Here is a 19,554-nt window from a genome sequence, read left to right as displayed (position 1 = left end):
GAATTTTGGGTCGAACTTTTTGCGACAACGAACAACCCCACAACTACTTCGAGCACGGCAACCGTAAGACACCATGGCGGACACCGAAGCAGCGCCCGCGCAATACAAACAGTCGAGTCGCAAAGGCAAGAAGGCTTGGCGCAAGAATGTCGATGTCACAGAGATTCAATCCGGCCTAGAAGATGTGCGCGATCAGATCATTCAAGGGTGTGTACCATATACAACACACAGACGATGCATATACTAACGCCGCTACAGTGGTGTCATCTCTGAAAAGACCGCAGACGAACTTTTCGCCGTCGACGTCCTTGGATCGGCTGAGATCCAGAAAGAGGTCGCGAAACGACACAAGCCTCTCAAGGTCGACGAGATCCTCGCTAAGCGCTCTGCCGTTCCCGCCGTATCCACCCGGAAGCGACTCTCGGAAATCACCGACGATGGCAAGAGGAAGAAGGCAAAGGTATCAGGCAAAGAATACGACAGGCTGAGGGCGATTGCATACGGAGGCGAGCAGACCAAGAAGGACGTCGTACAGACTGGCGACGCCGCTTACGACCCATGGGCAGTTCAAGAGGTCAAGGAGGATCCTCGTTTCTCATACCTTGAGAAGAAGAAGCCCAAGGTCGAGCCGAAAACCCTGAAGCACGCACCCATCTCGCAGGCAAAGACCGGCAAGGCCATTCCCTCAGTCCGCAAACCTACCGGTGGAAAGTCGTACAACCCCCTGCTGGAAGACTGGCAAAACGAGCTCATGCGCGAATCCGACAAGATCGTCGAGGTTGAGAAGAAGCGCCTGCAAGAGGCCCGCGAAGAGGCCGAGCTCATGGAGAGAGCAGCTGCTGAGACAGAATCCGACTCAGGTGAGGAGAGCGTGTGGGAGAGCGAGTGGGAAGGTTTCAGTGACAATGAAGATAAGCAAGCCAAGAAGAAGAGGCCAGAGAGGAAGTCGCTGTCACAACGGAACAAGATCAAGAGGAGAAAGGACGCGCAAAGAAAGGCGGTCCACGAAGCCAAGATGAAAGCCAAGGAGCAACAGGTTCAGGAGATCAAGAGATTAGCCAAGAGCGTAGAAGAGAAGGAGAAGGCGAGAGCCGCTGTGAAACAAGCTCTTGAACAGAGGAATGCAGAGCTCGCGGGTGAGGAGGACGATGGCGAAGAATTGGAGCTGAGGAAGAAGCAATTCGGCAAGGCACCGTAAGTACCTATCCACGTTTCACACATCGAACAACTCCTAATCGATTACAGTCTACCAGAGGCCCCGCTCGAAGTCGTTCTACCAGACGAGCTCCGCGACTCTCTGCGTCTTCTCAAACCAGAGGGCAATCTGCTCAAGGACCGCTTCAGGACGTTCATGCTCCAGGGTAAGGTCGAAGCCAGAAGACAGATCCCATACACCAAGCAGAAGAAGTACCACGTGTCGGAGAAGTGGAGTTACAAGGACTGGCAATTGCCCAAATAGACAGATATGGACCGACGGGCCAGTACCGACACCCGTGTCGATCGGCGAATGCACTTCTTTTACGACCACTATAATTTTCTCTCGCTTGCAGTTATCTGGTGACTCCCTAACTCACTCACAATGGTAGTTGGTTGGGCACAGACCGCTACATCCCCCGCAAGGCGTGAGCTACTTGTCATAGGACAGGTCAAGGTCGAATTTCCATCGGCGCAAGCTACGAACGGTATCAATTGTATGTTGCTTGTAACGCTTGTCTCATCCTGACCTTGCCGATTTGTACCACATGCAACGAAAAGTCAGGGCGCGCCTTCCCGTCCTAGCCTCACTGTTATAGTGGGCCACCTAAGCATTCTGTCAGTGAAGAGGCAGATATTGTGTCACCGGCAGGCGTGTTTGCTACATCGAGACGTTATCTGCTCGATTTGTATTAGCTTACGGGTAGAGACATGCTCTCACCTCCTCCGTCTTCGCCCTCGACCAAGGCTCCCTCTCTCCCCATCTCTGCTCGCACGACCCGTTCAGACAGAAAGACCCAGTCACGACGCAACAGCATGGCAATCCAAGGTGGGTCGCCCTCTTTCCTGCTCATGTCACTTTACTGACCTTCAGCAGGTCCTTTCCGATGCTCGAACTGCAATGTTATCGAAGAACCCGCCAATCCTCTCAAGCGCTGCGGCGGCTGCAAGGTGCTCCGTTACTGCTCTCTATCTTGCCAGAAGGCGCATTGGAAAGATGTCCACAAGCACCGGTGCAACAAACCTCGTAACCACAAGGATGAGAACTGGCCCGAACAACATATGCCTGCACGCATCTACCCGCACAACACTCACCTCAGTATTACGTCCGCGGATTCATATGATGGGGTTATGCCCGGTCTTATCAAACAAGATGAGCCTATGACAATTCACGAGCAGAAAGCTTCCGCTTCTGACAAGATTCTACTGAACAAAGACGAGCCGACAACCTACAAACTCCTCATCGAGAGCTTCCGCGCTTGGGATGAGACAAAACGTTGCAGCCTCGGGACTATGATAGACCCACGCGACTCGTATATGGACGCCACCGTCAAGTACAACACCGGCTACCTCTTCCAAGGACTACTTAAGCACATCGCCAATAGCGAGAAGACTGCGGGGATCCTTCCTGCATGGTGGAGTGCAGACAAAAGAGACGCATGCATCGAAGTCGCAAAAGAGATGTATCACTGGGATGACCTTCCTGAGGCAGGCATTCCCAAGGAGGTAAACGAGTGGCGCCGGTATGGGGGCCCGTCTCTGAGATCGCCTTTGCGTGCGCTGGGCATGAAGATTGAGGGGATCGATACAATGGAGGCGGTAAAGCTGGGATACTACAAAGTAAAGAAATTGCCGGACGGACGCATCGTTATCCATAACGAGACCGATTTGAGTCACCTGGAATGAGTGGTTCTGCAACCATTATGTACTCTGAGATCGATTCTGGGATGTCGGTAGTGCGCAAGAGTTTCACATCACGGCTACCAATAAAAGTAACGAAAGAAAAGTTGAAAATTCGTCTTCAAAATGTCGAGTCTAGTTTGCAAAGTGATCAAGTGAAGGCAGAAGGACATGACGACAAAGCAGTACCCGGTATCCTGGATTGTGGGGTATGCAGCGCACGGGCTTCTACGCGTCATCTCACGATGGAGACAGCTTTGACACTTTGAACTACGCGACTTGTCAGCGGTGACGAGCTCGTGCCTTGACTAATTACCCCTATTCTCGATGTAATCTCTTAGTCCCCAATGCGGCTCATTCCAGACAGACGAACCTAAGCATGCCATCCTCCTCCCGCCGCACTCAGCACGCACCAGCATCCAACAGCGCCGACGAAAGCTCTCCCAAGTTCACGCCCTCTCCACGCTCCTCACATTCCTCTGATGGCCTGTCCATGATACACGAGCCGAACTCTTTCGAACTTCGCACGATTACTCCACGAGATGAACCCGCATCGAAAGAGGGGCTGGGAGAGGAAGACGAGGGCTTCCTTCCTAGTATACGGCGCGCCTCTTTGGACTCCGTGCAGAGCTATGAGTTGTATACCCCAGATGAAGATCGCACAGTGCTCAAGAAGCTTGACCGGCGGCTAGTCGCGTTCATGGCCTTGTTGTACATGCTGAGCTTCTTGGATCGGTCGAGTGAGTACTTTCTACACCTGGAAGACTCGTAGGGGAGACATGTACGTCAGATGTGCGCAAAGCAGGTCTGGTAGGCTCCGCGGCACTTGCTGATACATTTGGTAGATATTGGCAATGCGCGCATAGCTGGTCTGGCAGATGACCTGCAGCTCAGCTCCACGCAGTATGAGTGGTTACTGTGGGCGTTCTATATCACATACATTCTTTTCGAATGGATGACACTACTGTAGGTTGTCGCCAGTCACAAACGCCGCACCGCTAATCCCGATAGGTATCGTATCGTGCCGCCGCATATCTATATCTCTCTATGCATCCTTTCTTGGGGCATAGTCGCGTCACTCCAGGCAGTAGCAACATCCTTCGGGTTTCTCCTTGGGCTGCGAGCCCTTCTTGGCATCAGCGAAGCAGCATTTGGACCCGGCGTACCCTTTTACCTATCCTTCTTCTTCCGCCGCTCCGAGCTTGCCTTTCGAACTGGACTCTTCATCAGCGCCAGTCCTCTTTCAGCATCGTTCGCCGGGGCGCTGGCCTACGTCATCACCAAAGTCGGTGAACATGGCCCGCTTAGTCCTTGGAGACTACTCTTCTTGCTCGAAGGGTTTCCCTCCGTATTGATCGCCGTCTGGGCATGGGATTTTGTACCAGATGGACCAGGACTGGCGAAGTGGCTAAGCCCCCGACAGCGCGAGGTTGCAGTAATGAGGCTGAGGTCAGAGAAGGAGAGCGAAGGTGAAGACCAAGAAGAGAAGTACCATGGTGGACGAAGAAGAGGACGTGTGGATTTCCACGAAGTACTACAGACCCTAAAGGATCCGAAGTCTTACCTGACAGCTCTCATGTTCTTCTCGTGTAACGTGGCCTTCAGTTCAATGCCGGTGTTCCTACCGACCGTAATCCGAGATATGGGCTGGGAGTCCATCACGGCCCAAGGACTTTCAGCTCCGCCATACCTCTTCGCTTTTGTCGTCGTCCTTACGACTGCATATTACTCCGATCGATTACAATCACGCTCAACGTTCATCATGCTTCACTCTCTCCTGGCAACGATCGGGTACGGTACCATTGCCATTTCCGGATACCTACAGTCTGACAACACAATGATCCGCTACATCGCACTCTATCCTGCCGCCGCAGGCTTCTTCAGCGCTATCACCATCATCATCACATGGACACTCAACAACCAAGAAAGCGATAGTAAGAAGGGCACCGGCATGGCTCTTCTCAACATCATTGGCCAGATGGGCCCATTGGTCGGCACGAGCATCTTCCCAGATGACGACGGTCCTTATTACGTCAAGGGTATGAGTATATGTGCCGGATTCATGCTTCTCGTCGGCATCCTCGCTGCAATACTGAGGTGGGTGCTGATAAGAGAGAATCGCAAGCTGAACAATGGTCGCAGTGCAGAGTATGCCGGTGTGCCGTTGGATGAAGGTGGGAGCATGAGAAGAGAAAGGAAGAAGTTCACTTTCATGTTGTAGATGGGCAGCGCACCTACGATTGCCATCTACTTTATAATCACACCCAGAATCTAGGAGATTATCCACTTCAAGACGACCATTTCCTATATTTGACCACCATCATATAAAGGCGCAAAGCGCCTATTTAGTTACTTCGCTATTCGATTGAATCCAGACCAAGGAGTCGCACTGCTTTCGCGCCACAGGCACCGGTTCAAGCCAACCTCGTTATAGGCGGAGAATCTGGTAAGGGAATCGCGGCAGGGTTCAGTGACCTCATCACCGGTGTAGGCGGGAAAGGCGCAAAAGGCCAAGTCGATGGGGTAGCTTCCGAATCGTGCTTCTGCCGAGAATTTCGTGACACTCTCGATTGGAAATTCGGTGGCGGTGGATGGGTGCGAGCAGGCATTGACATTTGCCATGGTATCATTGGTTGTGGATAGAATGGTAAAGGGTGACCTCCGCCGCCCTGTCCATGCCAAGTATGATTATAGGAACGTGGCGGTGGTCGAGACGGTCGAGATGATCGAGATCCATGGTGACAGCAGTAGCACATAATAATTCCAATGACAATGCATGGGATAAACACGGCGATGAGAATGATACCTGCTTTGTCTCTTTCGCTCATGATGGAGTCGAGTACTTGCACCCTGCCACTTGAAAATGAGATGAGACAAATTGGAGAGCCCAAAGCAAATGTGCGCCCTCAACACGAGCATGTAAGACGAGTTATGGCTACATTGATTGCAATGAGTGTTTACTGACAACGCATCGAGAGTTCGAACGGTCTTGATAGGCCATAACCCGTTACCATCGCATCTGAAAACACATCCTCTGTGAGCGTTTAGTACTTCATCCGTTCGATGCAGTGTGTCGCAAGCCTGGAACATAATTCAATGCCACCCACACTAGAAAGTGAAAGATCTCCTCGGCCTGCTTGGCCTTCGCGCCTGCTCCACCATCTCCGTTTCCTGCGGTCTGATCATCTCTGGCGTGATATCCAAGCCATCGTACATCTCATTCAGCAGATGCTGTTCTCTTGTTCGTCTTCTAGAAGGTACGTATCTTGTATTGGCAGCGTGTACTCTTGGAGCGTATCGAGGAAGGCCGAAGTTGTATCTGTATGACGCATATCTCTTGGACCGGGTCTTGAAAGGTTGCTTGAAACGTGGATTGTAATATGCTGGCTCGAATGGCGGGGATGTATAATCAGTCCAGTCCGTATCCACTGTACATGATCGCGTTCGCCTTGGATGCTTTCTACCACGTTGAATGTGACAGTGGCAACGAAGACATAGAGCGGCAATGGCTATGATCAAGGGGACGAACACAGCTACGAAGATGACGCCTATGAGATCTCTGTCGTTCATCGCTTACGTTCGATGTGTAGCAAAGCTCAAACGGTGACGGTAGGACATTGACCACTGGTGTTATAACAAGAAGCCACAAAATGGCATTTATACAACCAAGTCTATGGTCAGGTTTGTCAATGTACTCGTGTCGTTTGGTAAACCGGACATTCGTTGTGATGTGCAAACCCTGGGCTTGTTGACGCATCTGTTACGGAACGACAGATTTGTTGGGAAAACATCACAATGTTTGTGACAGACAATTGATGCTAACGTGCGTAGGGACTGCCAAGTTGAAATGTCAGTAAAGAAATTGACTATCTAAACTAATTATATCGTACAAACTTAATCGAGAACACTGAGCGCCTACCGCATAGACAGCTTTGTGGGCAAGCCTCATTAACCTTAGACGGCAAGACCTAGTGCAGCGCCCGAAGCGTTTGCTCGACTGCGATACCCAAGCCTCCAACACCCAAAACAGTCCACAACCATTTGTTGCTTAGCTCATCTACGCTCGGCCAGAAAGCATTCTTATCCGCTCGGAACTTCTCCAATTCGCGGAACTTCTCGGGGTGAGATGCGGAGTATCGGCGTTCTTGGTGTTTCTCTTTCTCGGCGTCGCCGCCAAAGAAGCGGAGGAAGGCGTAATTCGCGGCGGGGCCTAGGAGTTCGATAGGGGCAAGCATGTCTGAGCCGTAAAGCATGACGATGAAGGAGATGTGTACGAGGGCGTCACCGAGGTAGCTATACGACATTAGCGAATGGCATGGACTCTGGAACAGGGGTACATACTTGGGGTTGCGGACAATGCTCCATACTCCTTCGCGCATGATGCCCTTATTGCCTTCGGCCTTGAACTGATCTAGCTGGTAGTCTGCAAGTGTCTCCATCGCCAATCCTGAAGAGAACAAGCCGACAGCAAACATCTGAACAAAGGGGTGATAGCCTGTCATGACAGCACCCTCGTGTCGGAATGGTGCGGTAAACGGCAGACTGATGAGCATCTGGAAGAAGGCCTCGGGTATGAAGACTTTGAACAACGCGCTGTTCCAGAAGCCCTCCTCCTTCTTGACTTCGGCATATCGTGGGTCGTCCTCGCCTCGTTGGATGGAACGATTAACGATGCGGTAAAAGAGACGTCCTCCCCATAATGTAACGCCCGTAAGGATAACACGCTCGTGCCATGATAGACGACTGAACGCTTGCGAGACGGTGTAGCCTTGAGCAAGACGGCGTCCAACGGCAGACCACCAGGCGTTCACGACCTGACCACTGGGCCAAAGCCAGTCCTTGGCTTCGACGCGGTTTGTGTATCGCGCAGCTCCGTACGCAATGATGGCCAAGCCAGAATGCAGGGTGAGTGATGGGACAAGCGTGTCTTTCAGGATGCCTACATCGAAAAGTGAAGCATTGTGGACATGGACCTTGGAATGAGTCGTATCCACATAAGCCGCAGGTACTGAGCCCGCTGAGCGGTTGGTGGCGGGTCTTGGGCTGCTTCCCGAGCCGGGCTGCAGGTAGAAGTCGTGAGGTTTCTGTTCAGCAACTTGGACGCGAACGTCCGGAGGACGCGTTGGGTCGCTCGACGATGAGCTGAACCAGCCAGACGCCATTGTACGAGCAGTGTCTGTCAAACAAAGGGGTGTGAGCTGAGGTTGCGCGAACTGTCACGAGCAGACGGCTTTAACGCTCTCGCTGCTGGAGCTTTCCCCGCATTCGAACGGAGGCAGGCGCGTGTTGGCCTGCATCTCATTCGCCCGGTTGCAGGTGGAATTTCATCCGTGAATGAAGTAATCCACTTTGGCCCAATGATGTGGTAATGTTTAATCAGCCAGCCGGGCTGTGTGCAGTGGTGTGAGGTTTGTCGCGTCCTGTTTGCGTGGTGAAATTGGATTCGCGTGACGAAAGGCCGTGATGTCATCAAGGCCCATGCTTCAACGCCAGTGAGGCCCACATGTTTGACTACTAGGCGCGGCAAGTGCACGCAAAAATGCCCCTCACGCCGAGATGCTATCGTGATACTCGAGCAAAGAACATATAGGAAACACCAACAAGTGACACTGCTTCGATTGTCTTGATTTCAGTCATGTCATCTAACAAGCCCCATGCGTTCAACCCGGAAAACGTACCGGAACCTCCACCGACATACAACCAAGTCTGCATCACTCCAATAGTGCCGTCATCCAAATTGATCACTCTTGCTGGTCAAACGGGCCTTCAAAAAGATCATACCATCCCATCCGACATTAAAGAGCAGGCAAAGGGCGCTTATGACAGCATTCACAAGTGCTTGGCGGCGGCTGGAGCCACACCACGAGACATTGTACGCTATGAACCTTGATTGAGCACTTTCAAGGCAATGTTGGCCATGCCGCTAACTTTGATGTAATCAGGTGCATGTTCGACATTACATTGTCAAGGAGACCGGCAACCCGGAGCAGGATCGAAAGGATGTAGTAGATCGTGGCTGGGGAGATATCTGGATCGAATTTATGGACAATGAGGCGGATGGGCATAGACCACCTGATACGGTTGTCGGTGTTGCAAGTCTGGCGAAGAAGGAACTGTTGTATGAGTGTGAAGTTACCGCTATGATTAGCTAGGCGCTGTCTTGACATGTCATCCATGGACGCCAGACTCAGCACACAGCGGAGCTAATGCCAACGAAGTCAGCGAAGAGCACGAGTGTCCACATCATTGGTGCTTTGCAATAATCCAAGTTTGAATTAGGCGCAGACGACATCGTTGCGCCCATAAGGTTCACCGCAGAACAGCTGGGATCTAAAGCTGTTCAAGGAGAATGCATTGGAATGCGTGTCACCCTGTGAGAAGAAATAGTCGAGAAGGACCTGGTAGTGAAGGCGCAGTAACAATAGCGCCTGGAAGAGATACCGGACCACGAACGCACAGATGGAGGGCGACCCTCAGAGGATGAGCTGGAGGCAGTGCTTGCATGACATCATGCCTATTGTCCTAGAGACGGACCCGAGGATGAAGACAGACGGGAGGTCTTCGAATGACTTCCGAAGATAAGCAGAGTCTGGTGTGCGAGGTTATACGCGCCGTCGGCGTGTTCTGGAAGTGGTAACAAACTGACAGCCGTTGCAGGCGGATCGCGGGGCACGATCGGCTGTACCTGCCATTTAGGGCTTAATGCAACTGGTCGCGGGCATCACCACCGGCTTGCAATGGAGATAAGCACGTTACTTAGGTATATTGTTAATTGAGGTAGCTTTGCTCACCTTTTGCTTGTAATTCAATCTCTCTTGTTCACGATGGCACCTAAATCGTTGTTGTTACTAGCATCTTCCCTCAGGCTCTTCGCAAGCGCTCGCGATGTTACCTTTCCACCAATTTCTGGCTATCCGTCGCAGCAGATTATTGCTCATGGCAACCTTGAAAGGGACATCACCCAAGCAAAGTTTGCAGGGCTGATGACATACGCCAATTTGCCGTATGTGCACTGTTTAGCAGCAGAAGGCCAGGATGTGGAGCCCTTCGACATCGCAATTCTTGGTGCGCCGTTTGACACTGTAGGTCATGTACATTGTGTGCGCGAGACACCGCATCGGAGTCGGGCACATCGCAACAGCCAAGGTTAACAACGGGCAGGGCGTTACGGCACGGCCTGGAGCGCGCTTCGGCCCGAGTGGCATCCGGCAGGGCTCAAGTCGGATATCGCCAGACGCTGCTTGGTCAATATATACAGGTATGTCGTATTATCATGAGGGTGCGCGTATGGGCGTTCATCCCGCAAGCACGGACTTAGAGCGTTGTTCAAAACAAAGCAACAACGAGCGGCACTTGTTACACCACGTCATCTTGGCAAGTTGTGTTCTCGAGGCGTCCATTCGTGCGCTAGAATTTGTCCTGTGTACCCTAATCTTGGTTGCAGTTCTTGTTGTCTTGAAGATGCTGCTCCGTTCGCTCCTGCATGAAGCCAACATTGCATCGAGAGACACTAATCATTGTGACGAAGCGACTTCGTAACCTAGTGACTGACGGGGCTCAGGCGAGAACGTCTTCGCGAATTGGGCAAAAGTTATCGACTGTGGCGACGCTCCTTTAACCTTTTTGGTAAGACACTGAAGGAACGACCAAGGAAGACTATAAATAACGCACCTGGAAGGATAACACTGCGGCCTTGAAGCAGCTTGATAAGGCGCACAAGGTTGGTGAACGCACGAAATGACTGGTTCAAATGTCTGACGACCATCGCCAAGATGGTGTCCTCAAGAGCGACCAACTCGAGCGAGCGCACGACACCAAAGATTGTGACGCTAGGTGGTGATCATACCACAACCTTATCGGCCCTTCGATCGACTCATCATCACTGGGGGCCGGTGAGCGTAATACACTTCGACAGTCACATCGGTAGGCTCGCGGCTCGTTTTGTTGAGCTTCGCTGACGGCTGCGTAGACACCTGGGACCCAGAAGTACTAGGTAAGCCGAAGTGCTCACCGATCTGATCAGAAACTGACATAGTAAAGGCGGAGGTATCTCCCATTATGCGTGAGTCCGAATATCAGAACGTTCCCTGCATATCGCTGATACAGTACGACAGTGGTGTCAACCATGGAACATTCTTGCACATTGCTCATGAGGAGGGCTTGATCCGGAATACTAGTATACACGCGGGCATCCGAGCTCCTGTAGTACGGCCGAAAGGTGATGTGCGCAACGACCTTCGATGTGGTTTTGAGATGGTCAAGGCCCGGGCAATCGATCGATTGGGTATAGCTGGAATTATCGACAAGCTCAAATCTCGCGTCGCTGGAACGAAGGTCTACATCAGTGTCGACATAGACGTACTCGATCCGGCATTCGCACCTGGTAAGTCGTCAAACAAAACATAACAAGGACGATCATCTCAGACCCAGCATCGTTAACGTCCACTCTTGAAATACTCTGCAACATTGTGACTGACACATGCAAATAGCTACGGGAACTGCCGAAGTCGGTGGATGGAGCACACGAGAGCTTTTATCCATCCTAGATGGTCTCGAAGGACTAGACGTCGTTGGGGCAGATGTTGGTACGCATTTCCCGAGCCCCGTTGACTTATTAGTAAGAGCACTAGAAGCTGACTGAATGTACTCGCCGCAGTGGAAGTGGCTCCCATTTACGATAACCCGGGTGAAACCACCGTATTGGCCGCTGCAGAGGTCGTTCATTCTCTAATTGCTTTGATGGTGAGGTCGCCATCTTAGCGATGATACCGTGATAACTCAATGGGGGTTGTGACACGGGTAGAAGTCAGGTGGGTTCATAGGCAGAACGATCTCTGGCTGTGTCGTTTTGTTGGGTATCTGGGCAGCTTAGCAGGCACACTATCAGCCGTCGTACTTCACCGTGCTCGATACGGTGCCTACCATCTCAGAACTTGAGAATGATTTGATATCATCGTACGACCATAAATAGTACACTTCCTCGGACACAGACTGAATGTGATGGATTCGGTTTGCTTCCAAGCTTTGTGGTCTCATCGAATCGCTTCTCCACATTTTCAGTGCAGTGCATGTGACACTCAAAGCGCCTTTCAGTTGACTCAGTAGAACCTGGTTGCTTTGAACTGCTACATTACACGGGCCGATAATAGGGCGTGTGCTAGTCGACGATTGGAGACATGGACCGCCTAGAGATTGGCGCCATCAGAAGGTAACCGTCCGACTATGTTGTAACGCTTGCTAAAGAATGTATGCCAATCATTAAGAACCTGTTTTTCCTTATCGGAAAGTCCGGAGTAGTCCGATATGCAGTCTTCAGGCTTGAGAGAAGACAGGCCAAGGGCACGGTTGGGCTCTTTCCCCGCAAACACTAGGACGATAGGTTAGTCGTTTATGGTACGACTTGATGCTGCATCTCAGGCGACAAACCGTGATAGCCCTTCCCAGGTGCGTACGTCTCCTTGCCGCTCACGTCAAACACGTCACCCTGATGATGGTCAACTTCTTCTGCGCTTGCACGAGGACACCGTTGAAGAAAAGCAGCTATAGTTACCTTGATTGCGACAAGAGTGGGTAAACCCTCGTTTGTGCCTGCTGATGGTCAGTGCCTGGCCACTGAAACGCCAGCCAGTCGTTGTGAAGCCGTACCATCACACTTTGCAAGGTAATCGCGTTCAATGACATCATCCTTCGGGGGGTTCAGTGCGACGGGTTGCTTTGGCGCAAACTTCTCCTTCTTCGGCTGCTCTGTAGAGTCTGACATGGTGGAGGTCTAAATGTCGGTATAAATGATGCAGAATGTCGGATGGGAAGTCACGATGCTGGCCTGTCTGCTGGGCAGGTGCCCAGGTGGGGCTCCACGCCCATGCCGCGCTAGGTTAGTCGCACGAGCCTCATGTCATTTCCCGAGGTCGTCACGAACTTCCTCATTGCACACGCCACGACCAACCAATCTTTGACGCCACGCGTGTCGTGATCAGGCACCACATAGGTGAAGTTGATGTTCGCAGGTTTCGATACCGCCATCATTGCGCCTCTCGGTAGAGCCGTCAGTAGTATCGAGCACCATGTCGCAACTGCCCATTGGAGACACTTGCCGTTCATACGAGGCCATATGCCTGTTACCATATATTTGGTGATATGTAGGGACAATACTAATAGTGTACAGTGAAGATCGTACCCACAGAAGATGGCGCCCGAACTGTCAACTCAGGACATTACAAGCGTTAGGGTTCGCCGTAAAAGCAATTGAACAACCGCCCAGGCGTACAAACATACACGAAACCTCGACGAAACCAACGATAGCCTCTTTCTCTACATCTCCTTCAGGTTTATACAGGTTTTGGCTATTGCACTTACTTCCCCCGGCTGAGAGAAGACCATTACTCTACAAGAGAAAGCTCTGGCCTGAATTGCATCCAGTGGACCAGTCATCTTTCGCCGGCAAAGGTATACGCTGATGGGGTCGTATGCACCGATGAATTGTATTGACTCTGTCGGACACAGTTGGTGCAGTTCGTTTCTTGCTGATCCCACGTTCTTCTAATGTTCCAAGCCCCAAAACATTGGTGACCGGGATCGTTGCGTGCGAAGTGACAGTGCTGCATGAGCCGATGCTCCGCATGGCCACAAGGAAACTTGATCTTCTCGTAAAAGCACATATCAGAGGCGTAGATGGTATGACTTTCCGTCCGATCCTGTGTTCGGGAACTACGGCGATTGTCAGCTTGCTGGCCGTGGTGGAACCTGGCGAACTTACATCCAAAGCACGTGTGCGTGTCTGTCTCGTACTCGAGATCGGCGATTGCGGACACAGATTCCAGCTGGATCTTGAATAAGCTTTTGGTGTACGAAATTCCAGAAGACCGTGGAGAAAATCTGGGGAAATCTGGGGGTTGCACTTCCAAGGAGAATGTCACGAACCTTTATACGCCACCACCCCACGTCACCACCGCGGTCGCCATACGCTTTTCCCCACGGACCCTTAGCCGCCATTTCCTTTGAGTAATCTCATGAACTAGAACAATACCTTGTCGCGGTGAAGTCACACACAAGAAGCGCAAGCCCTCTCAAGCCGATAGATTGCTCGCCACACTGGAGACCTTGTCCAAGCTTTCCGCTCGGCGCGCACATACAGTTTCGTCGTCACAAGTTCTTTGTTACATTGCATTAGCGTGGAAGAAGCATGCACACTTCTCATACGTAACAAAGAGGTATGGGTGTGGTGCTGTAGCTACGTGAGCCGGAGTCAGTTTGTATAACTATCCTGGGCCGCATAGATGTAAACTGCATCTGCAATAGACCCTGTTCATGCATCTGTTCCACGAGCCCGGAACTTGGTCCTAGAACCCGGTAAAAGACTACCTCAACATTCGCCATCAGCATTGACAAAATCTCCCGCTAGTTTGCCGCAATCTGGTCCAAGCTAGGAGCGAAGGCTAGTCTATATCAATCCTTTCTCTCAAGGATATCGCATGCTTCCAACCCCGATATTCTGCTCGAGATATGTTCGAGAGAAAACAACATGTACCGTCCTGACGGAGGTCCAGCAAAGGTCAACTGCAGCTCCATGCACGGTCGTCTCCACTACTGGAAACGTCTCCCAAGCCAATCCGGACCTGCCTTGACATGCAGGATACATCTTGAGATATCAGCGCTTGCGAATGTCCACTTACTCTCTCAGTCAAATTACCAGTTGGTTGGAATATGTGAAGCGAACCGTGAACGATTCAGCACACCCTGGCTGTATCGACTTCACCGACTAACAGTCAGTACTCGAATCGAACAATTAGTCCTGCTACAGCTTCCTGCAGGTCTCGTCTTGGTAGGACGGATCTTCATACACAGAAATCGCCCGCCAGCCAATACAGATAACTGGATTTGGCTTGTTGCTGCACGCTGTGGTTTACGGTAACTGCACGCGGATGCGGGAGTCAACTTCCCTATCCAGTGCAGTCATACTGCGGCGAAGACCATGTTGAACCGTCGTCCACATAATCTCAAATTCTCCGTATCCGCTGTAAGCATGCTTCTTGCCCCGCTCGCTGCGCTATCACTAGCCGCTTCCCCGTTGTACCCCCACATCGTCGAAACACACTGGCTGCTACAAATTTGGAACCCCAAGCCATGAGCACATCTGAACACGAGTGACTGGCACGATCGTTGAGTGGGCGTTCCATATCACCCAGACAACGGCGTGAACTCTTTTGGCTCGCTCTTTCCAATCGAGCGGTATCATGGACACCGCATCAGTACAGCGATGTTGACTGCCACTGGACAATGTATTTGTGCGTAATTTAATGATGACCTGACAGATGAAGAAGCCTCCGTTCGAGGAATTATGGCATGCTAACAGCACAACAGGTCTCGCGCGGAAACGGTATTCCAACCGGCATAGAACGTCACACCGGGGTATTCTTACTTCTACTTTGCAAGCCGATGCATGCTCGTGTAACAGCTGCATACAAACTACAGCATACAACATCGACAAGGCTCTTCGCGTGGGAAGGTCCTGTGCTACCCGTGAAGAGTTCGCGGATGCAGTGATGCAGTACGCACAACATTTCGCTGACTTGGCTGTGACCCGAAAAGCAAACGACCCTGGGTCCTCACGAGCCCGAAATGGTATAGACAAGCGAACTCAGCATGCTATATGGCACAAACTGAGTAACCCGACATAAGGCCATGGTTTGAATGGATTTGGGAGTACGCCTAAAGGGATGAGCACTTGCTCAAGATGAGTAGACTCCAATGACTGGTTCTCCAAAGCCGGTCTGAGCTGAAACCAAGGACTATGCTGACAGCTCGATCTCGAGGCGACCACGATCTCTATTCGTATTGGATATGTACAATGACCTAATGTACTAGTGAAGTAGTTGGTAGGCTGGTATTGGAGACAATTATGGTGTAAAGAACGTTGTGACGTGTTTGTCCTTTGACGATACACACTACTCATGATGAACTACAAGAGGAGACACAGCTGACTGGAAGAGATGATCGAGTGTCCTCGATACACGGGATCGATCGCGATCGATCGTATCTCACTGCGCGATTGCAGGTTCGGCCTGAGCAGTGCGATCAACTTTGTTCGATTTTACTGACTCGAAGAGAGCATTGAAGCAACATCACCACGCCCCTGTGCGTGTACAGTGTTTACGAGCCGTGGTGCACCTACGGAGCTTTTACTGCGGGCGGGTGAGCCCGCCTGGGCGCACCTTCCAGGTATTATAGTGGAGTCAATGCATGCAAGCTCCCCGTCGTTTCTTCGTGCCGTCGTTTTTTCGGTGTCGACACTGACACCACATTCAAAGGTCCACACGAGAAGTGAAACCCGATGTTTCAATTTCGGCGCACTCTGCCGAGGAAAAAAAGCTTCAGTCAGTCAGACACGTTCCGTTCATTCCGTCCAATACCGGCACAATTGTTTTGCTGGATGCGTCGTTTGAGCCCATGATCTACGTGGATAATAAGCACGTACGGAGCAATATAACATCCAAAAATACTGTGCTATGCGTCACCAGGGTATATCATCGTCTATCACGACATGCACCGTCTCGAGTCCTGGTCACGCCTCTTCTGTTCTTGGGCCCACCTCAGTCGTACCGATAATCTTCCCTGTAAGACCTGCACCGAGACGGCCTAGATGGGCTACGCCAACATGATTTGAGACAAAAGCGGAGAGTTCGAATCGAGCTGTCGAAGCAGCGGCTCCGCGGGAAGAGACGAGACTGCGGCAAGCAAAAGCGGGTACGCGTTGTGAAGTGACGGGGAACTCACCGTTCAGACTTTTCTAGGGGATAGATGGCGGGTTGAAGGTGGACACTTTGGCTGCCCGTCATGTTCAGTATCACGAAAGGTTCGGGAACATCGCGAAGGCGGGCGGTAGAGATACATTCATAGAGAACTTAGAACAACAGTTACTTTTCCATTAACATCGACGCCGTCGCTAATGCCAACAAGGAGGTTTAGTACGATCACGCTTTACCAGCCTTTCTCGCCTTCCGCGCTTGTCTCTTTTTCGCGATGATTCTTGTCCGCTGCGCCAGCTTTCCGTCTTTGCCCTTTACTGCACCGGCATCCGCGCCAGCTTCCGCAGCACCCGTACCCTGCTTTCCCTTGCCGCTGTCCCTACCCTTGCCCGCCTTCTGACCCGCGACGCTAGAATCACGCTTGCGCTTCTTGCCTTTGGTCGCACCCGGCTCGGCATCATCGCTGTCAGCCTCGCCATCAGCCTTCGATTTTGGTGGCTCTCTGGCCTTCTCCTCGCGGTCCGAGCGCCTGTTGACAACATTGGCGTTTTCGATGGCAAACTCGACAATGAGACGTTTCCGCTTGTCTGCGAGTGCTTCTTGAGCGGCCTTCTTGCTCTTTGGCGTGGGGCCAGACTTGATCTTGTAGTCCACGGCGTGGCCATTGAGCCATCGAAGACCCATGAGCGCATTTCGGTGTGTGTAGTACTCGATGAATCCATATCCTCTGCTTCTTCCAGCACCAGTGTCCTCAGAAACTTTGCTACCAGCGGGCGTCTCAAAGACAACCTTGGCTTGCTTGACAATACCCTTGCCCTTCTTCTTACGCATCTTCTCTGCGACGAGCATTTCTTGACCGCCACGAATGACTTCCTCTTTATTGAGCTTTTGTCGCTTACCCTCCTTGACATCGGCAGCAAAACCAACGACGGCGCTACGAGCAAGCTGCTTCAGGTCCTTGGATGTGATGCTGCGAGGAATGTTGCGTATGGAGAGACGAGTGAGAGATAAGTGAAGCGATGGGTTCTCCTGGATTTGCTTACGGCGCATCGTTGCGCTCTCTTCGCGCATCTTGATTTCAGAGGGCGAGAGCTTCTGGTAGAGTGGCGAGTTGGAGGCAATAGTTCCTTCGGAGAGAAGGTAGAGGCGACGCTTATCTTTGTCTCGGCTAAAGCGCGAAGCAGCGCCTTCCGCTGTCAGACGCGTAGCTTCATTCTTGTCAACTGCGCGTGAGATTTGTAGGATGCGACCGTCGATGGTGTATTTGCCTGTTGGGTCGGCATCTTCGTCTTCGAGCACAGAGTGTGTGACAGTGATGGTGGAGCCGTCCTTCTTGTCGAGGTTCTTCTTTTGTAGCTTGACGCGCGGGACACCCTTAAGGCAGTTGATCATGTCTTCTTCTGCAAAGAATGAGACGAATCCTGTGCCTTTCGGTCGTTCGGTCTCGCGGTCGACCACGACACGGGCAAATCGGACGCCACCGAATTGCTGGAAGTGCTCTTTGAGACGTTCGTCGTCAACTGTGAAAGGCACATTGCGCACGAAGAGAGTGTATTCCTCACGCTTCGGTCGGTTGTCCTCTTGTTCAAGCTCCACTCCGCCATCTTCGTCATCCTCTGATATGTCCTCGTAGTCGGTGTTGCTATCGTCTTCGTCGTCGTCGCTGTCGTCCGCTTCGTCGTCGTCGTCGTCGTCATCGGAGCTGGCAGCAGAATCCTCGGCGTCTTCCATATCTTCGTCTTCGTCTTCTCCGTCTGGTTTGGCATCATCTCCCACCTGTTCAGTCTTTTGCAGGCTCTGCCATGTTTCCCGGTCCACAGCCCAATCCACAGCGATGGGTCTTTCATCGACCTCCTTGCCGTTCAGCTCTTGTATCGCCCTCTCCGCGTTCTTCTTCCCACGTAGCGAGACGAAACCGAAACCTCTCAATTCACCATTGGGTTTCTTGGGCAGATTGACAAAGTTGACTTTGCCATAGCTTCGGAACAACTTCTGTAGATCGTCCGGTGTCTTTATGGTCCATGGCAGATTGCGGATGATCAACTTTGGTGTCTGCGCATCCTTGATCTGTTGCTCGCGCTCCGCCTTGGCCCTGTCACCAGCCCTCGGCCTCTTCTCTTCGCCTTCACGTTGTCTCGCCTCGGCAAAGTCGACCTTGATCTTCTTGCCCTTGATCTCCGTATTGTTCAGCTCCTCCTTCGCTCTTTGCGCATCTTCGACGTCGGCGAATGTTACGAAACCGTAGCTTTTCGATTCCCTAGTCTCCTTGTCCAGAACAACGAGCGCGTTCTTGATCGGGTACGATTCGGAGAAGTATTCGGTAAGGTCTTCGGTCGTAACGGTGGGCGCAAGTCCGCGAACGAAGAGTTGTCGGCGCGCAGCTTCTTTGGGCGCCGCTGTAGACGAATTGGACGGTTGTTCAGCGTCGGCGGTTGCTGTGACGGCTTCTGCTCCATCGAGCGAGAGACGCTGGCGCTTTCTTCGGGGAGCCATTGCAACTAGATGAGGCGAAGATCGGTATATGCAGTTCTGGTCTTTGGACATGCCTTGCAAAAAAAGTTCCAGTATCTCGGCGCACAGATCCACCGCGCCGGCCTTGGCGACTGCACGGAAAAGTGGGGCGAGACCCTTCCAGCTGGAGGCGGCCTCGACGAAGACACCTGCGCCTGCCTCATTGTCTGCTTCCAAGCTGGATCTCCTCCCTTCACCCACTTTCTCTCACCGTTCAGACTTGGGTCCATTTGAGTCGAATCTCGGATCGCGATCTGTTGCATGAGTTGCTTCGCCCAACCGGGGAAGCCGAGGCGTCAGCCTGCACATCCCCACTCAACTCATATCTTCGCGCATGGCTATCTATGGTTGCACGTTATTCGAGCGATGCCGTTGTTGACACAATTTGGAGCACACCAGAGCATGCGCTTTTGAAATCCCATGC

The 19,554-nt window shown here is 52.0% G+C and overlaps 8 protein-coding genes across 8 annotated transcripts; 5 read left to right on the top strand and 3 right to left on the bottom strand.

Annotated features, from left to right (window-relative positions):
* Window positions 1-73: 73 nt before the first annotated feature.
* J4E79_001325 (uncharacterized protein) lies at window positions 74-1,459 on the top strand (the record flags this gene model as incomplete). The annotated part of the gene is made up of 3 exons (XM_049350235.1): window positions 74-207; window positions 259-1,194; window positions 1,246-1,459. 3 exons carry the CDS (start codon window positions 74-76, stop codon window positions 1,457-1,459), a joined length of 1,284 nt encoding a protein of 427 aa, XP_049215394.1.
* Window positions 1,460-2,010: 551 nt separating this feature from the next.
* On the top strand, window positions 2,011-2,880 carry J4E79_001324 (uncharacterized protein; the record flags this gene model as incomplete). The annotated part of the gene is made up of 2 exons (XM_049350234.1): window positions 2,011-2,023; window positions 2,072-2,880. The coding sequence occupies 2 exons, from the start codon at window positions 2,011-2,013 to the stop codon at window positions 2,878-2,880; spliced, it is 822 nt and encodes a 273-aa protein (XP_049215393.1).
* A 373-nt stretch (window positions 2,881-3,253) lies between these two features.
* Window positions 3,254-5,095, top strand: J4E79_001323 (uncharacterized protein; the record flags this gene model as incomplete). The annotated part of the gene is made up of 3 exons (XM_049350233.1): window positions 3,254-3,614; window positions 3,720-3,840; window positions 3,886-5,095. The coding sequence occupies 3 exons, from the start codon at window positions 3,254-3,256 to the stop codon at window positions 5,093-5,095; spliced, it is 1,692 nt and encodes a 563-aa protein (XP_049215392.1).
* A 1,747-nt stretch (window positions 5,096-6,842) lies between these two features.
* Window positions 6,843-8,036, bottom strand: J4E79_001322 (uncharacterized protein; the record flags this gene model as incomplete). The annotated part of the gene is made up of 2 exons (XM_049350232.1): window positions 6,843-7,167; window positions 7,216-8,036. The coding sequence occupies 2 exons, from the start codon at window positions 8,034-8,036 to the stop codon at window positions 6,843-6,845; spliced, it is 1,146 nt and encodes a 381-aa protein (XP_049215391.1).
* Window positions 8,037-8,509: 473 nt separating this feature from the next.
* On the top strand, window positions 8,510-9,026 carry J4E79_001321 (uncharacterized protein; the record flags this gene model as incomplete). Its single annotated transcript, XM_049350231.1, has 2 exons — window positions 8,510-8,746; window positions 8,817-9,026. The coding sequence occupies 2 exons, from the start codon at window positions 8,510-8,512 to the stop codon at window positions 9,024-9,026; spliced, it is 447 nt and encodes a 148-aa protein (XP_049215390.1).
* A 1,906-nt stretch (window positions 9,027-10,932) lies between these two features.
* On the top strand, window positions 10,933-11,515 carry J4E79_001320 (uncharacterized protein; the record flags this gene model as incomplete). Its single annotated transcript, XM_049350230.1, has 2 exons — window positions 10,933-11,257; window positions 11,364-11,515. 2 exons carry the CDS (start codon window positions 10,933-10,935, stop codon window positions 11,513-11,515), a joined length of 477 nt encoding a protein of 158 aa, XP_049215389.1.
* Window positions 11,516-12,059: 544 nt separating this feature from the next.
* On the bottom strand, window positions 12,060-12,634 carry J4E79_001319 (uncharacterized protein; the record flags this gene model as incomplete). Its single annotated transcript, XM_049350229.1, has 4 exons — window positions 12,060-12,241; window positions 12,301-12,358; window positions 12,425-12,462; window positions 12,520-12,634. The coding sequence occupies 4 exons, from the start codon at window positions 12,632-12,634 to the stop codon at window positions 12,060-12,062; spliced, it is 393 nt and encodes a 130-aa protein (XP_049215388.1).
* A 4,210-nt stretch (window positions 12,635-16,844) lies between these two features.
* On the bottom strand, window positions 16,845-19,112 carry J4E79_001318 (uncharacterized protein; the record flags this gene model as incomplete). Its single annotated transcript, XM_049350228.1, has 1 exon — window positions 16,845-19,112. The coding sequence occupies one exon, from the start codon at window positions 19,110-19,112 to the stop codon at window positions 16,845-16,847; it is 2,268 nt and encodes a 755-aa protein (XP_049215387.1).
* Window positions 19,113-19,554: the final 442 nt, after the last annotated feature.

Source organism: Alternaria viburni (genome assembly GCF_023758015.1).
Source record: "Alternaria viburni strain BMP 2772 chromosome Unknown scaffold_2, whole genome shotgun sequence".
Lineage (NCBI taxonomy): Eukaryota > Fungi > Ascomycota > Dothideomycetes > Pleosporales > Pleosporaceae > Alternaria > Alternaria viburni.
This window is presented reverse-complemented; position numbering and strand designations above follow the sequence as displayed.